Source organism: Schistocerca nitens, chromosome 12 (genome assembly GCF_023898315.1).
Source record: "Schistocerca nitens isolate TAMUIC-IGC-003100 chromosome 12, iqSchNite1.1, whole genome shotgun sequence".
NCBI classification, from domain to species: domain Eukaryota; kingdom Metazoa; phylum Arthropoda; class Insecta; order Orthoptera; family Acrididae; genus Schistocerca; species Schistocerca nitens.
Genome location: NC_064625.1, coordinates 171,282,533 through 171,297,264, shown reverse-complemented (window position 1 = coordinate 171,297,264; position 14,732 = coordinate 171,282,533). Strand labels below are relative to the sequence as shown.

At 42.3% G+C, this 14,732-nt stretch overlaps 1 protein-coding gene across 10 annotated transcripts in view; it reads left to right on the top strand.

Annotated features, from left to right (window-relative positions):
* LOC126214866 (poly(rC)-binding protein 3) overlaps nt 1-14,732 on the top strand; it is a 524,736-nt gene that overhangs the window by 487,711 nt on the left and 22,293 nt on the right. For 7 of the 10 annotated variants that reach the window (XM_049941509.1, XM_049941508.1, XM_049941503.1 and 4 more), the window contains one exon: nt 11,234-11,587. In XM_049941509.1, the coding sequence (XP_049797466.1) occupies nt 11,234-11,587 (354 nt within the window). The remainder of the gene's footprint in view (nt 1-11,233; nt 11,588-14,732) is intronic. The other 3 variants (XM_049941512.1, XM_049941511.1, XM_049941510.1) reach the window with 1 other exon arrangement.

Genomic DNA, 14,732 nt, shown 5'->3' with positions numbered 1-14,732 from the left:
GTCACATTTCGGAAATGCCTTAGCTAATTGCTTCATTGTGCCCAATTCGATTTGTAGAGAATGCCATAGGATTATTCCTCTTTCCAACCTTCAGGGCCATTATTTAACTCCCAGTGTTCGTCAGTAACCTGTCTATCACATTCACAGATGAAATTTGGGAACTTGGTGTATCCTGATCGTTGTCCTAGAAGCATACTCAGCACTTGCAATCACCACGCCCCATCCAGTTGAGATCGTCATTGTGATGATAGTAAGAAGAACCTTTGTTATATTTCCTACAGGTGCACAGCAGTCAACAGGTATTGAGGCATTCATGTTGTTGTTGTTCAGCAGAATTGCCTTACAACTTGTTTTAGATAAGAGAATAAATGGTCTTCCCTCCCCAGGTGTGTACAATATATTGAATTGACCCACCAAACCTTGTACATCACTGCAGTTCACTAACAAGTCATTTTGTCCAAAATATTGTGTGAATATCAAGTTCATTTTTCTGTAAAATTTAACAGATTTATAGTCCACAGGATGCTATGACTGGTAGGGGCACAGACGGCAGGCATTGTAGGGGAAATGCCGAGCGCTGGAGGGGAAGTGCCGTTCTAAACTGAAGCCTGCAGTCACAATTCTTGTAAATATTAAGTGGGACCCCTCCACGCCCACACTTAAGCATGGTGACCATTAAAAAAGATCTACTGTCACCTCTGTTTTGATTAATATTTAGAAAGAATTCCGCCGAAAATGCAGCTATTTATTTTCACCTGGCTTGTTAATCATTTGGAACTTAGAGAGAAGCATCATGAATTGCGAATTTTGAGTAAAACCTACACATTTTCCTGGTTGCTTCTTCTTGCTAAAAAAAACAGTGGGGTTTACACAGTCTCAGCTCACTAACCTGTGCAGATGCAGTTGCAAGAGAAGTTTGAAGCAGTGGTTTATTAAGAGAGGAAAAATGACAGTAGCTTACGGAAAATCACATCCTTGGTACAAAATAAATATGTAATGTCTTCACATATGTTGTTCCAAATACCCATAACATTTCTCATTTCATCAGTTGTCGATGGCCCTTAAAAATTACTTTCTTTCATGGAAAAAGTCTGTAGTTACTGGATAATCACTGTAGATAATGCAGTTTTACATAATAATGATATCACAAAATGTTCTTCTCTTTGCATGCTATCATTTGCAAAAATCTCATTTCGAAATAAGAGACCATTTATGAAGTGTGAGGAATGTTGTGGGTAGTTCACTCTGGCATGACGCAATTGCAAGTGAGTGTGCTATTTCATGTCAGTTTTCTCTAGCTTGGTGACAGATAGATACCTCTACCCGTCTAAAGAAAAATTCAGTATGTTATCTAAATTTCATACGCAACAACAGATCATAGCAACCTCTATTTTGCATTGCAAACTTTTCTAAATTTTGCGCATTTTCGTACTTCCCTGTAAATATCACGACTACTATGACCACTAACGGCATGATGGGCACATCATCATGAACCTGACATTTTTCACGAAATAGTTTCTGTAAAATCGTTTGACAAAGATTGCAGCGTGTGCGTCTCGATTGTCATCACTGACCAACCGAAAAGTGGAAAACACTTGTCGGCCTCCCCTTTCAATCATTTACACCTATATCTATATTGCACAAGCCACTGTGATGTGCATGGCAAAAGGTACATCCCATTGTATCAATTATTGGGTTTCTTTCTGTTCCATTCGCCTATGGAGTGCGGGAAGAATGATTGTTTGAATGCCTCTGTGCGTGTAGCAATTATTCTAATTTATATCTAAAAACAAAGATGATGTGACTTACCAAACGAAAGTGCTGGCAGGTTGATAGACACACAAACAAACACAAACATACACACAAAATTCAAGCTTTCGCAACCAACGGTTGCTTCATCAGGAAAGAGGGAAGGAGAGGGAAAGACGATAGGATGTGGGTTTTTAGGGAGAGGGTAACGAGTCATTCCAATCCCGGGAGCGGAAAGACTTACCTTGGGGGGGGAAAAAAGGACAGGTATACGCTCGCTCGCGCGCACACGCACACGCACACACACATATATATATATATATATATATATATATATATATATATATATATAAAAAGAAAGATGATGAGACTTACCAAACAAAAGCGCTGGCAGGTCGATAGACACACAAACAAACACAAATATACACACAAAATTCAAGCTTTCGCAACAAACTGTTGCCTCATCAGGAAAGAGGGAAGGAGAGGGCAAGACGAAAGGATGTGGGTTTTAAGGGAGAGGGTAAGGAGTCATTCCAATCCCGGGAGCGGAAAGACTTACCTTAGGGGGAAAAAAGGACAGGTATACACTCGCACACACACACATATCCATCCACACATACAGACACAAGCAGACATATTTAAAGACAAAGAGTTTGGGCAGAGATGTCAGTCGAGGTGGAAGAGTAGAGGCAAAGAAGTGGTTGAGAGACAGGTGAGGTAGGAGTGGCGGCAACTTGAAATTAGCGGAGATTGAGGCCTGGCGGATAACGAGAAGAGAGGATATACTGAAGGGCAAGTTCCAATCTCCGGAGTTCGGATAGGTTGGTGTTGGTGGGAAGTATCCAGATAACCCGGACGGTGTAACACTGTGCCAAGATGTGCTGGCTGTGCACCAAGGCATGTTTAGCCACAGGGTGATCCTCATTACCAACAAACACTGTCTGCCTGTGTCCATTCATGCGAATGGACAGTTTGTTGCTGGTCATTCCCACATAGAATGCATCACAGTGTAGGCAGGTCAGTTGGTAAATCACGTGGGTGCTTTCACACGTGGCTCTGCCTTTGATCGTGTACACCTTCCGGGTTACAGGACTGGAGTAGGTGGTGGTGGGAGGGTGCATGGGACAGGTTTTGCACCGGGGGCGGTTACAAGGATAGGAGCCAGAGGGTAGGGAAGGTGGTTTGGGGATTTCATAGGGATGAACTAACAGGTTACGAAGGTTAGGTGGACGGCGGAAAGACACTCTTGGCGGAGTGGGGAGGATTTCATGAAGGATGGATCTCATTTCAGGGCAGGATTTGAGGAATTCGTATCCCTGCTGGAGAGCCACATTCAGAGTCTGGTCCAGTCCCGGAAAGTATCCTGTCACAAGTGGGGCACTTTTGTGGTTCTTCTGTGGGGGATTCTGGGTTTGAGGGGATGAGGAAGTGGCTCTGGTTATTTGCTTCTGTACCAGGCCGGGAGGGTAGTTGCGGGATGCGAAAGCTGTTGTTAGGTTGTTGGTGTAATGTTTCAGGGATTCCGGACTGGAGCAGATTCGTTTGCCACGAAGACCTAGGCTGTAGGGAAGGGACCGTTTGATGTGGAATGGGTGGCAGCTGTCATAATGGAGGTACTGTTGCTTGTTGGTGGGTTTGATGTGGACGGACGTGTGAAGTTGGCCATTGGACAGGTGGAGGTCAACGTCAAGGAAAGTGGCATGGGATTTGGAGTAGGACCAGGTGAATCTGACGGAACCAAAGGAGTTGAGGTTGGAGAGGAAATTCTGGAGTTCTTCTTCACTGTGAGTCCAGATCATGAAGATGTCATCAATAAATCTGTACCAAACTTTGGGTTGGCAGACCTGGGTAACCAAGAAGGCTTCCTCTAAGCGACCCATGAATAGGTTGGCTTACGAGGGGGCCATCCTGGTACCCATGGCTGTTCCCTTTAATTGTTGGTATGTCTGGCCTTCAAAAGTGAAGAAGTTGTGGGTCAGGATGAAGCTGGCTAAGGTAATGAGGAAAGAGGTTTTAGGTAGGGTGGCAGGTGATCGGCGTGAAAGGAAATGCTCCATCGCAGCGAGGCCCTGGACGTGCGGAATATTTGTGTATAAGGAAGTGGCATCAATGGTTACAAGGATGGTTTCCGGGGGTAACAGATTGGGTAAGGATTCCAGGCGTTCAAGGAAGTGGTTGGTGTCTTTGATGAAGGATGGGAGACTGCATGTAATGGGTTGAAGGTGTTGATCTACGTAGGCAGAGATACGTTCTGTGGGGGCTTGGTAACCAGCTACAATGGGGCGGCCTGGATGATTGGGTTTGTGGATTTTAGGAAGAAGGTAGAAGGTTGGGGTGCGGGGTGTCGGTGGGGTCAGGAGGTTGATGGAGTCAGGTGAAAGGTTTTGCAGGGGGCCTAAGGTTCTGAGGATTCCTTGAAGCTCCGCCTGGACATCGGGAATGGGGTTACCTTTGTAGCTGGTTACCAAGCCCCCACAGAACGTATCTCTGCCTACGTAGATCAACACCTTCAACCCATTACATGCAGTCTCCCATCCTTCATCAAAGACACCAACCACTTCCTTGAACGCCTGGAATCCTTACCCAATCTGTTACCCCCGGAAACCATCCTTGTAACCATTGATGACACTTCCTTATACACAAATATTCCGCACGTCCAGGGCCTCGCTGCGATGGAGCATTTCCTTTCACGCCGATCACCTGCCACCCTACCTAAAACCTCTTTCCTCATTACCTTAGCCAGCTTCATCCTGACCCACAACTTCTTCACTTTTGAAGGCCAGACATACCAACAATTAAAGGGAACAGCCATGGGTACCAGGATGGCCCCCTCGTACGCCAACCTATTCATGGGTCGCTTAGAGGAAGCCTTCTTGGTTACCCAGGTCTGCCAACCCAAAGTTTGGTACAGATTTATTGATGACATCTTCATGATCTGGACTCACAGTGAAGAAGAACTCCAGAATTTCCTCTCCAACCTCAACTCCTTTGGTTCCGTCAGATTCACCTGGTCCTACTCCAAATCCCATGCCACTTTCCTTGACGTTGACCTCCACCTGTCCAATGGCCAACTTCACACGTCCGTCCACATCAAACCCACCAACAAGCAACAGTACCTCCATTATGACAGCTGCCACCCATTCCACATCAAACGGTCCCTTCCCTACAGCCTAGGTCTTCGTGGCAAACGAATCTGCTCCAGTCCGGAATCCCTGAAACATTACACCAACAACCTAACAACAGCTTTCGCATCCCGCAACTACCCTCCCGGCCTGGTACAGAAGCAAATAACCAGAGCCACTTCCTCATCCCCTCAAACCCAGAATCCCCCACAGAAGAACCACAAAAGTGCCCCACTTGTGACAGGATACTTTCCGGGACTGGACCAGACTCTGAATGTGGCTCTCCAGCAGGGATACGAATTCCTCAAATCCTGCCCTGAAATGAGATCCATCCTTCATGAAATCCTCCCCACTCCGCCAAGAGTGTCTTTCCGCCGTCCACCTAACCTTCGTAACCTGTTAGTTCATCCCTATGAAATCCCCAAACCACCTTCCCTACCCTCTGGCTCCTATCCTTGTAACCGCCCCCGGTGCAAAACCTGTCCCATGCACCCTCCCACCACCACCTACTCCAGTCCTGTAACCCGGAAGGTGTACACGATCAAAGGCAGAGCCACGTGTGAAAGCACCCACGTGATTTACCAACTGACCTGCCTACACTGTGATGCATTCTATGTGGGAATGACCAGCAACAAACTGTCCATTCGCATGAATGGACACAGGCAGACAGTGTTTGTTGGTAATGAGGATCACCCTGTGGCTAAACATGCCTTGGTGCACAGCCAGCACATCTTGGCACAGTGTTACACCGTCCGGGTTATCTGGATACTTCCCACCAACACCAACCTATCCGAACTCCGGAGATGGGAACTTGCCCTTCAGTATATCCTCTCTTCTCGTTATCCGCCAGGCCTCAATCTCCGCTAATTTCAAGTTGCCGCCACTCATACCTCACCTGTCTCTCAACCACTTCTTTGCCTCTACTCTTCCACCTCGACTGACATCTCTGCCCAAACTCTTTGTCTTTAAATATGTCTGCTTGTGTCTGTATGTGTGGATGGATATGTGTGTGTGTGCGAGTGTATACCTGTCCTTTTTTCCCCCTAAGGTAAGTCTTTCCGCTCCCGGGATTGGAATGACTCCTTACCCTCTCCCTTAAAACCCACATCCTTTCGTCTTGCCCTCTCCTTCCCTCTTTCCTGATGAGGCAACAGTTTGTTGCGAAAGCTTGAATTTTGTGTGTATATTTGTGTTTGTTTGTGTGTCTATCGACCTGCCAGCGCTTTTGTTTGGTAAGTCTCATCATCTTTCTTTTTAGATATATTTTTCCACGTGGAATGTTTCCCTCTGTTCTATATATATATATATATATATATATATATATATATATATATATATATATATCCACTCGCACACTTTTTTGCCTTTTTTCACACCAGGTCTCCAGTTGCTTTCTAGTTCACCTTTATCTCTCCCCATATATTTTTATTTTCATTTTCATTTCAGCCTCATGTTACACTTTCCACCTTCTAATACCATGTCACCCTCACAACACCCCCATGACGACCCCATTAAGTTTTATTTACATTCCCTCCGCAAACATGCCTTCGCCCTAGCCAGATTACGCTCCCATATTTTATTTTCTCAGGCTTGTCTGACATTTGGCATTACCCCCAAAGGCCTCACACTTAAAGTTCCGATCTCTGGCTGCAACCCTTCTTTCCATCAGTCCCTATACCATTTCCAAACTGAACAATCCATTGCCCTCACCCACCTAATCCTTCAAACGGATGGATGTGTGTGTGTGTGTGTGTGTGTGTGTGTGTGTGTGTGTGTGTGTGTGTATACCTGTCCTTTTTTCCCCCTAAGGTAAGTCTTTCCACTCCCGGGATTGGAATGACTCCTTACCCTCTCCCTTAAAACCCACATCCTATCGTCTTTCCCTCTCCTTCCCTCTTTCCTGATGAAGCAACCGTTGGTTGCGAAAGCTTGAATTTTGTGTGTTTGTTTGTGTGTCTATCAACCTGCCAGCACTTTCGTTTGCTAAGTCTCATCATCTTTGTTTTTAGATATATTTTTCCCACATGGAATGTTTCCCTCTATTATATTCTAATTATTCTGATTTTATACTCACAATCCCTATGTGAGCAATACATGGGGCGTTGTAGTTATTCCTAGAGTAATCTTTTAAAGACGTTTCTTGAAACTTTTACAGACGTTCTTGGGATAGTTTTCGTCTTCCAGTTCAGTTGTTTCAGTATCTCTGACATTCTCCCACAGATTAAACAAACCTGTGACCATTTGTGCTATGCTTCCCTGTATATGTTCAATATTCCCCTTTAGTCATATCTGGTATGTGTCCACACACTTCAGCAGTATTTAAGAACAGGTTGCACGAGTGATTGATTACAAATCTCCTTCGTAGACTGATTGCACTTTCACAGCAAACTGTAGTCTACCACCTGCTTTGCCAACGACTGAACCTGTGAGTTCATTCCATTTCATACCTCTACGAAGTGCTACATCCAGGTATTTGTATGGTTTGGCCAATTCCAATGGTGACTCATTCATACAATAGTTATAGGATACTACATTTTTTCATTTTGTTATGTGCAAAATTGTACATTTCTGAACATTTAGAGCAAGTTGCCAGTCTCTGCAGCATGTTGAAACCTTATCAAGATCTGACTGAATATTTAAGCAGTCTTTCTGGTATTACTTCATTATAGATCACTGCATCACCTACAAAAAGCCTGATTTTACTATTAATATTATCTGCATGGTCATTAATATACAATATGAATGGCGAAAGTCCCAGCACACTTCTGGGGTGCATACCCAAAGTTACTTCTACATCCGACAATGACTCTCCATCCAAGATAACGTACTGTGTTCTCACTTCCAAAAAGTCCTGAATCCAGTCACAAATTTCACTTCATACCCCATATGATCGTAGTTTTGACAATAAGTATAGGTGTGGTATGGAGTTAAAATGCTTTTCGGAAATAAAGAAATATTGTATCGTTGCTTTGGTCCAAAGCTTTCAGTATGTCCTGTGAGAAAATGCGAGTTAGGTTTTACATGATCGACATTCTTGAAATACATGCTGGTTTGTGTGGAGGTGGTGATTTTCTTAAAGATTCCTCATTATGTATGAGCTCAGAATATGATTCTACAACAACTTGATGTCAAGGATATTGGATGGTAGCTTTGTGGATCATTCTACTACTATTCTTGTAGACGGGTTTTACCTGTGCCTTTTATTAAGAACTGGGAATGGTTTTTTGTTCAAGGGATCTAAGATATAATGAGAAGAGGGGCTTACTCAAACACGCATTCAGTGTAGAATCTCTTTGTTCAGTTTTAACAATTTCAGCTGTTTCTTAATACCATCTTTCCAGTGGTACAAGGATTAAATTGGGGCATTATCCTGGGTGGTTCCTTGTAAACAGACACAAGAAAACTGAGTTAAGCATGTCAGCTTTTGCATCGCTACCTTCAATTTCAGTTCCTGTCTAACTGGGGACTGGACACTAACTTTGGTGCCACTAACAGCCTTTAGATATGACCAGAATTTATTTGGGTTCTGTGAAAGATCACTTGACAAGACTCTGCTACAGTAGTCACTGAAGGCATCACACATTGCTCCCTTGACAGCCAAATGTGTTCATTCAGCAACTCCCTATCTATAGCCATATGCTTTGTTTTATACCTGTCGTGCTGTAATTTCTGTTTCTTTAGAAGTTTCTTTGCAGTGACTGTACACCTGGACATTCCTTCCCATTACGAACTGTTCTACTGGGTGCATACCTATACAGTGCACGGTCAACTGTTCTTTTGAGCCAGAGTTACTCTACATGCTCATGACCTGTACTGCTTATAGTTCCTCACATTACAGATATTTTTTATTTAGTTTACTGAACATGTAGATCTTTCTGCTTGTTTTAGTTGTCCTTTGTACTTCGATAGTCATTGTTGCCATAACAGCGTCCCGGTCTCTGAGTCCAGTTTCGATGTGGACATTCTTGAAGATGTCGGGCCATTTTTTTGCCATTAGATCCAAGATATTTCCTTTATGAGTGGTGTTCCTAACTATCTGTTCTAGGTGGTTTTCAGAGGAGGCATTAATTTTCCCAATTAGTTGCTGGATGATTAAAGTCTCCACTGTCGATTTCAGTATGATTGGGGAACTTCCGAACAAGTGAACTGAGGTTTTCTCTAAAGTTTTTGGTTGCATTAGGAATAAGTCTGTTAGGCGAAGGAAGGACCCAATTATTTTATGCTCATCCCTGTATTGAGTCTTGCCCAAATGATCTCATGTGTAGCTTCAATTTCCACCTCAGTGGAATTGGGTTCCTTCTCTGCTGTGCCAAATACAGCATCTTCATTTCCCATTTGTCTATCCTTTCAATATACACTCAAATTTTCGCCAAAAATCACACTGCTATAAAGTTCAGGTTTCAGCCAGTTTTCTGTACTAGTATTATGAGCTCCAATGCTTTTCATGAGCGTTTCAAACTCTGGCACTTTATTGCGGATGCTTCGACAGTTTACAATTTAAGGATTTTAATGAATGAACTCGCCGAGTGCTTTGGACGAAAACTGGTTGTTGCGCATCGGCCAACATATTGTGCGCAGACTCCACCAGCTGCTAACGAACATCTTTCCTAGGAGTTCTACTTTATCATTTGTCAGTCCCAGATCACAGACTGAATCATTTAGATAGATTTGTGAGCGAATAGAAGAGAGCCGTCATCTGTGCCAGCTTCAAAATCAGTATGCTCCATCTCCCGCATAGTACCCCTATCATCACTGCCATCCATATCTGATGTTTGTGAAGGCTGTAGTACAGGTGTATCAGAGCTATGTAGAACAGGACAAATTGCAGAGTGAATGTTGTTTGTATTGTCAATAGTCTTCCTGTTTTTTTTTTTTTTTTTTTTTTTTTTTACCAGTAATGTTACGCGAGGACAAGTAACGGACATTGGTATGATTCTTTTGTTTCCACCAGGCCACAGAGATATCGAATCGTAATGCCTTCGTCTTTGCTGCTGCCTACAGTCCTAAATCTTCTGCATGTGCAGTACCCAAGGCCTGTGATGTCACTGTTTCACTCTGAAATAGACATGATACAACTTTCTCAAGAAAGAAGTAATTTTCCCCCACTACAGAATTAGTTTACACAGGCTTCCTTGCACAAACTTAACACAGTGATGGACAAGTAGTGCCATTTCCAGTGTGACAGTTAGTTATCTCCAGCTAGGTGTGCAAATGTTGCACAACGCAAACCAATGCGCCACTTCTGAACTTCATTTGGTGTTTTTATGTGTAGTCCCGTTATTGCTAAAGTAAGCAATTTGTGCAAAAACTGTGGGTGAAATAAGCTTTGGGTATATTTTTGAATTCAGGCAGTTGAAATATATAAAGAATGCCTACATTTTCAAAAAGTTTTTGTGAACTTGCAGTTTGTTGCATTGTGTTACCAGAAGATTGTGGTTTATCCTTACTTATATATTTTGTTGGATCATATCTGGTTAATGATAGACAGGACCAATGCCACTTGCTAAATAGCTAAACTTGTGTTCACTTCCAGAGTCTACATTTACACATGTTCTCTGCAAACCTATGAAGTGTGTTGCAGATCATTCTTCCCCTTTGTGTCAGATTTTCTTGTTATTCCATTAGCATATGGAGTGTGGTAAGAAATGCTTGTTTCTGTATTGTATATAGTTAATAATTAATCTTTGCAATCCCTGTCTGAGCATAGGTATCGCAAAGAATCTTTCTTGTTCCTTAAAGCGGTAATGTTCCTCCTAACGGTACACTTTCATGTGATACTGGAATAATTGGTAATCATCTTATAGTGTCTATCAAACCACTTTCAAGCGTTTCTGTGACACACATCCGTGAATCAAACAAACTTGTATCCTGCACTCTAGATCATACATAACTACAGACACAGAAGCAGTTAATTGTATTGTAGGTACTACAGTTTTTCTCTCATAATGTTCTCTTACAAGCCCCTTACTATTCTGTTCGGTTTGTTCCTGATACATATTGTCAGTTGTATCCCAGTAAACATTTGCTGCATATATCTTGCACTAGGCTGCACAGTTTTAAGAATGAAATGGATGTTTTAATAAATTTATAGGTTTTATTCACTCTCAGCAATATTCTATTAAGAAATGATGGTTATAATGAAATATAGCTGTTGTGTGAAAGCATTCTTCAACTGTAGAGCCATTGACCAGTGAGTGATTTCGGGTATGTGAGAAAATGTATGTTATGAAGGAGCCTGTAACTACAGTCCGATTTCTGTATATGATTGTACACTGCTAAAATTGAAAGTCATCGTTATGTACAATTACATAGTTTACTCCGGTATGTAGTTTTTTGACTAATTTTTCCGTTTTCTGTTGTAGTCACCACCGAAGGGCGCCACTATCCCGTACCGGCCCAAGCCGCAGGTTGCGGGACCCGTGATCCTGGCTGGTGGTCAGGCTTACACCATCCAGGGTAACTATGCGGTGCCGGCCCACGCTGCCGACGTAAGTACAATGCCCCTGTTGCACCGTGCGGGTCCGGGGCCGGCGATGCCGCCCGTGCCCGTGTCAGTGTCGCTGTCGGTCCCCCCCGGCGTGGGGCACCCCCACCCCCAGTTGGGCCTGCCCCCCTCCCCTGCACTGCTGGCCGCCGCAGCCACCGGGCTCGCCGACCCGCTGCTGAAGAACGGCCACCTGGCGGCTGCTCTGCCTCCCGCCCACCTCGCTGCCGACGTAAGTCCGGTCGGGCCCCCTGCCGTCTCCTGAGTGCCCCGAATCCACCCTTCGACCGTGACACGGTGCCCCGCCTCTGCCGTATCGACCCCTCCCCCCCCCCCCACCCCGACCCCTTTTGAAATTCCACCCCGGCCCACCCACACACCGACACTAGGGGGGTTCCGTATCTTGGAGCAGGTTTGCACAGTGGCAGCTGTATTAATATGTGCACCACCATAGTCTCTGTTTAGTACTGTGTACAAATTTGGGTTTCTTGAGCAAAACCATTCCCCAAATCACTGCCATCCAATGCCAGTTGTTGTTTCCACATATGCATTCAGAATTTTTACTGGCAGAGCTTTTAATATGGTGTCAAATAAATTGATTTGTGTGCAAACATTAGTGTAGCTATGTGTTTTTGAGTCGAGAGCTGACTGAAATTTTAATGCAAAAGAAGGTCGGTATTGTGTATGTGGAAAATAATTTCTTGTTGAAATCATTTGGGGATAAAATGATTTTGTCAACAGTTCTATCTTTAATTCGTGATGCTGGGTTGTCATAGGTGCTGTGGATATGTTTTAATGTAGTTAATTTTGCAACGAAACTTTATTCCGTTGTTCAGAACAAAGTTATCATTCAGCAGTTGTGCTACTAAGAACACCATGGTCTTTAGAAGTAATTTTATTAGATTTAAATTTCTAAAGGTTGCTAATATAACTGTTGTCATTTCATTTTAATATTTATATTCAGTGACAAAAGCAAAAATTTGTTGCTCCATTGGAATCAAAATAAATGTGAAATATTGACAGTTATGCAGTAAAGTGAACTTTCGGAAGACCATTTCTTAAAGTTAAAATACTTTTGAAACACATTACAGTTGATACTACTTGACTTTAATAGCAATGAGTAATTAAAGGAAACCATTGAAGAGTAGAATGAGATTGAGATGACTTTCAAAGAGTTAAAGTAAATTTTGTTCCCTGAACAAAAAAATGTTCATTTCATACATGCAAAGTATGGAATGATAAGCGCATGTACACAATAGACTTCCGCGGTTGAACGAATGAGGGCAGAATGATGGCAGTTTCTGAGTAGCAGGTGTTGTTGAAAATCTTGGATGGTGATGGTGGTGATGGTGCAACAGGAGTGTAGTAAGAGTACTTCTATGACTTCTTAGGTCTGTGGCAATGTCACTGTGGCAAGAGGATGTTTCCACGTGCAAGTTGAGTAGAATGAGTGGTGATGGGAGTATGTATGTGTAAACTTTCAAGGTCTCTTAATTTTCTGCTCTCTGTTGTTCGCTTTGACTTCCTGTAGGAATTTGTATTTGTCGAGGAAGTGATCTATTTAATTAGCTTGTAAATAAAATTCTGACAATGATAAACACTAACATGTTCATTTTTTTTTTAAATAGACATCAATAATTTGTTACCTTATGAATGCACACTTCTTAGAGGCACAAATTACCAACTGGGTGATAGCGTTAATATCATTTGTCGTTGCTCCCCGTGGTTATGTTTAGCAGGCAGAAAGTCTTAATTTTGGACATTTTAGTTATGCCACCAGTTTGTGCTTTTCCCCTTCCTATACACAGGGTGAACCAGAACTCCACCAACAAACTTTCAGAATTGGTACTATGGATCAAAATAAGAAAAAGTGTCCAGTAAACAGTCTCTAAAATGTATACCTTCAGAGGTGTGAGCACTTCTTCAGGAGAACAGATGTTTCACAGTAGTGAAGATGAAAACTAGCTCGTAACTTATAAGGTATGCGTTTAAGAGCCCATGTTTACATTTTTTCCGTTCAGTTTCTTTAATTCTGGTTCAGCCTGTTTGTAACTTGGTTGAACCGGCTGGTAATTATACTGTTGATCTTGTTGATATTTACACATACATATGCTAAGAATATTACTTTTATAATTTTATGGTGTAGGTCACTCTCATTGTATGTCATTTGGTCTCTGTTAAATATGTTGTTCTCAGTCAGGAGAACATACAGCAATTACAATTACTCCAAAGTGCATTCAGATATTTCTGCTGGTGAGCTGAGCTGAGGTACAAACCTTTTCAGCCCTTTTTTAAAATATTGTCTGATATACTTCCGTGCATTTCGAACAGTCACTGCGACTTTGGTGGTGTAATCCTGTGCTGTCAGATATTATATGTTAAGTGAGATGTCTAAACAGTGGTTCATTTAGTGTCTCAAGGCGTGAACTATATGTAAGAGAGGCGTTTCAAGTTGCGTGTACCTGCTTTCTAAGATATGGCATTCCTTTGGTGTTCCATTCATGCACTCTTTTTCTAACTTCTGCACACAACACTAACCTTCAAGCCATCTGTTGAACTACACTGCATTGTTAGAATGTTACTGTGTTTTTCCTTGGGATCATTTCTTATGGTTATAAGAAAGTTGCAGAACAATCATCATGGCCTGTTGGCAGTATTTTGCTTTTAAATTAGGATTATTTATTTGTCTCTTTTTTTTTTTCTTTTTGAATGAAAGTAGATATTGCGCATTGTTTATTTTCTGATTTATTAGCTGTAAGTAGTTCTTTCTCCCAGTAATGTTGAGGTCTGTTAAACATTCATGATGATCGTTCTGTTTACATTGCTGAATAGTAGACTAATTAAGCTTAAGTTTCCAGGAATATCTTAACTTTCCCTTCTGTGGTTATTGTGATGAATGTGCTTCTAATAAAAATATTGCAGTTGTTTCTTTCTGTTGCATATCTGGTATGCCAGCAAATTTCTTCGTGCACTGCTTCTATTTGATTGCCTGCCACAGTTACAATTCCTGGGAACTGGAGCAAATATTTGCTTGTTTAGTTGGGGAAAAAATTGTTTTATTGCAACCATGTCCTCATTTCTCCTGTAGTGTTTGCATGAAGATGGAGCATGATGAATGTGAACTGCATCTTTGGATATTCCAGGTTACCCACAGAGGTCACAATAAAAAATCTTGTGTTATGTTGAGATTCCAGGTGATTTGCTTCATGTTAAATTTTGTACATGGTTCAGTTGCTGTTTAGTTTAGCTAATACACTCTTTCTGTTTGTGCTCCATCTTCAAGCGAAGATACCTAGGTTTTTGGGGAAGAATCTGTAATTTTTGTAGCTTTTTAGTTAATTTATGGTGCCAGTAACAAAATGCATAAGTTGGAAATG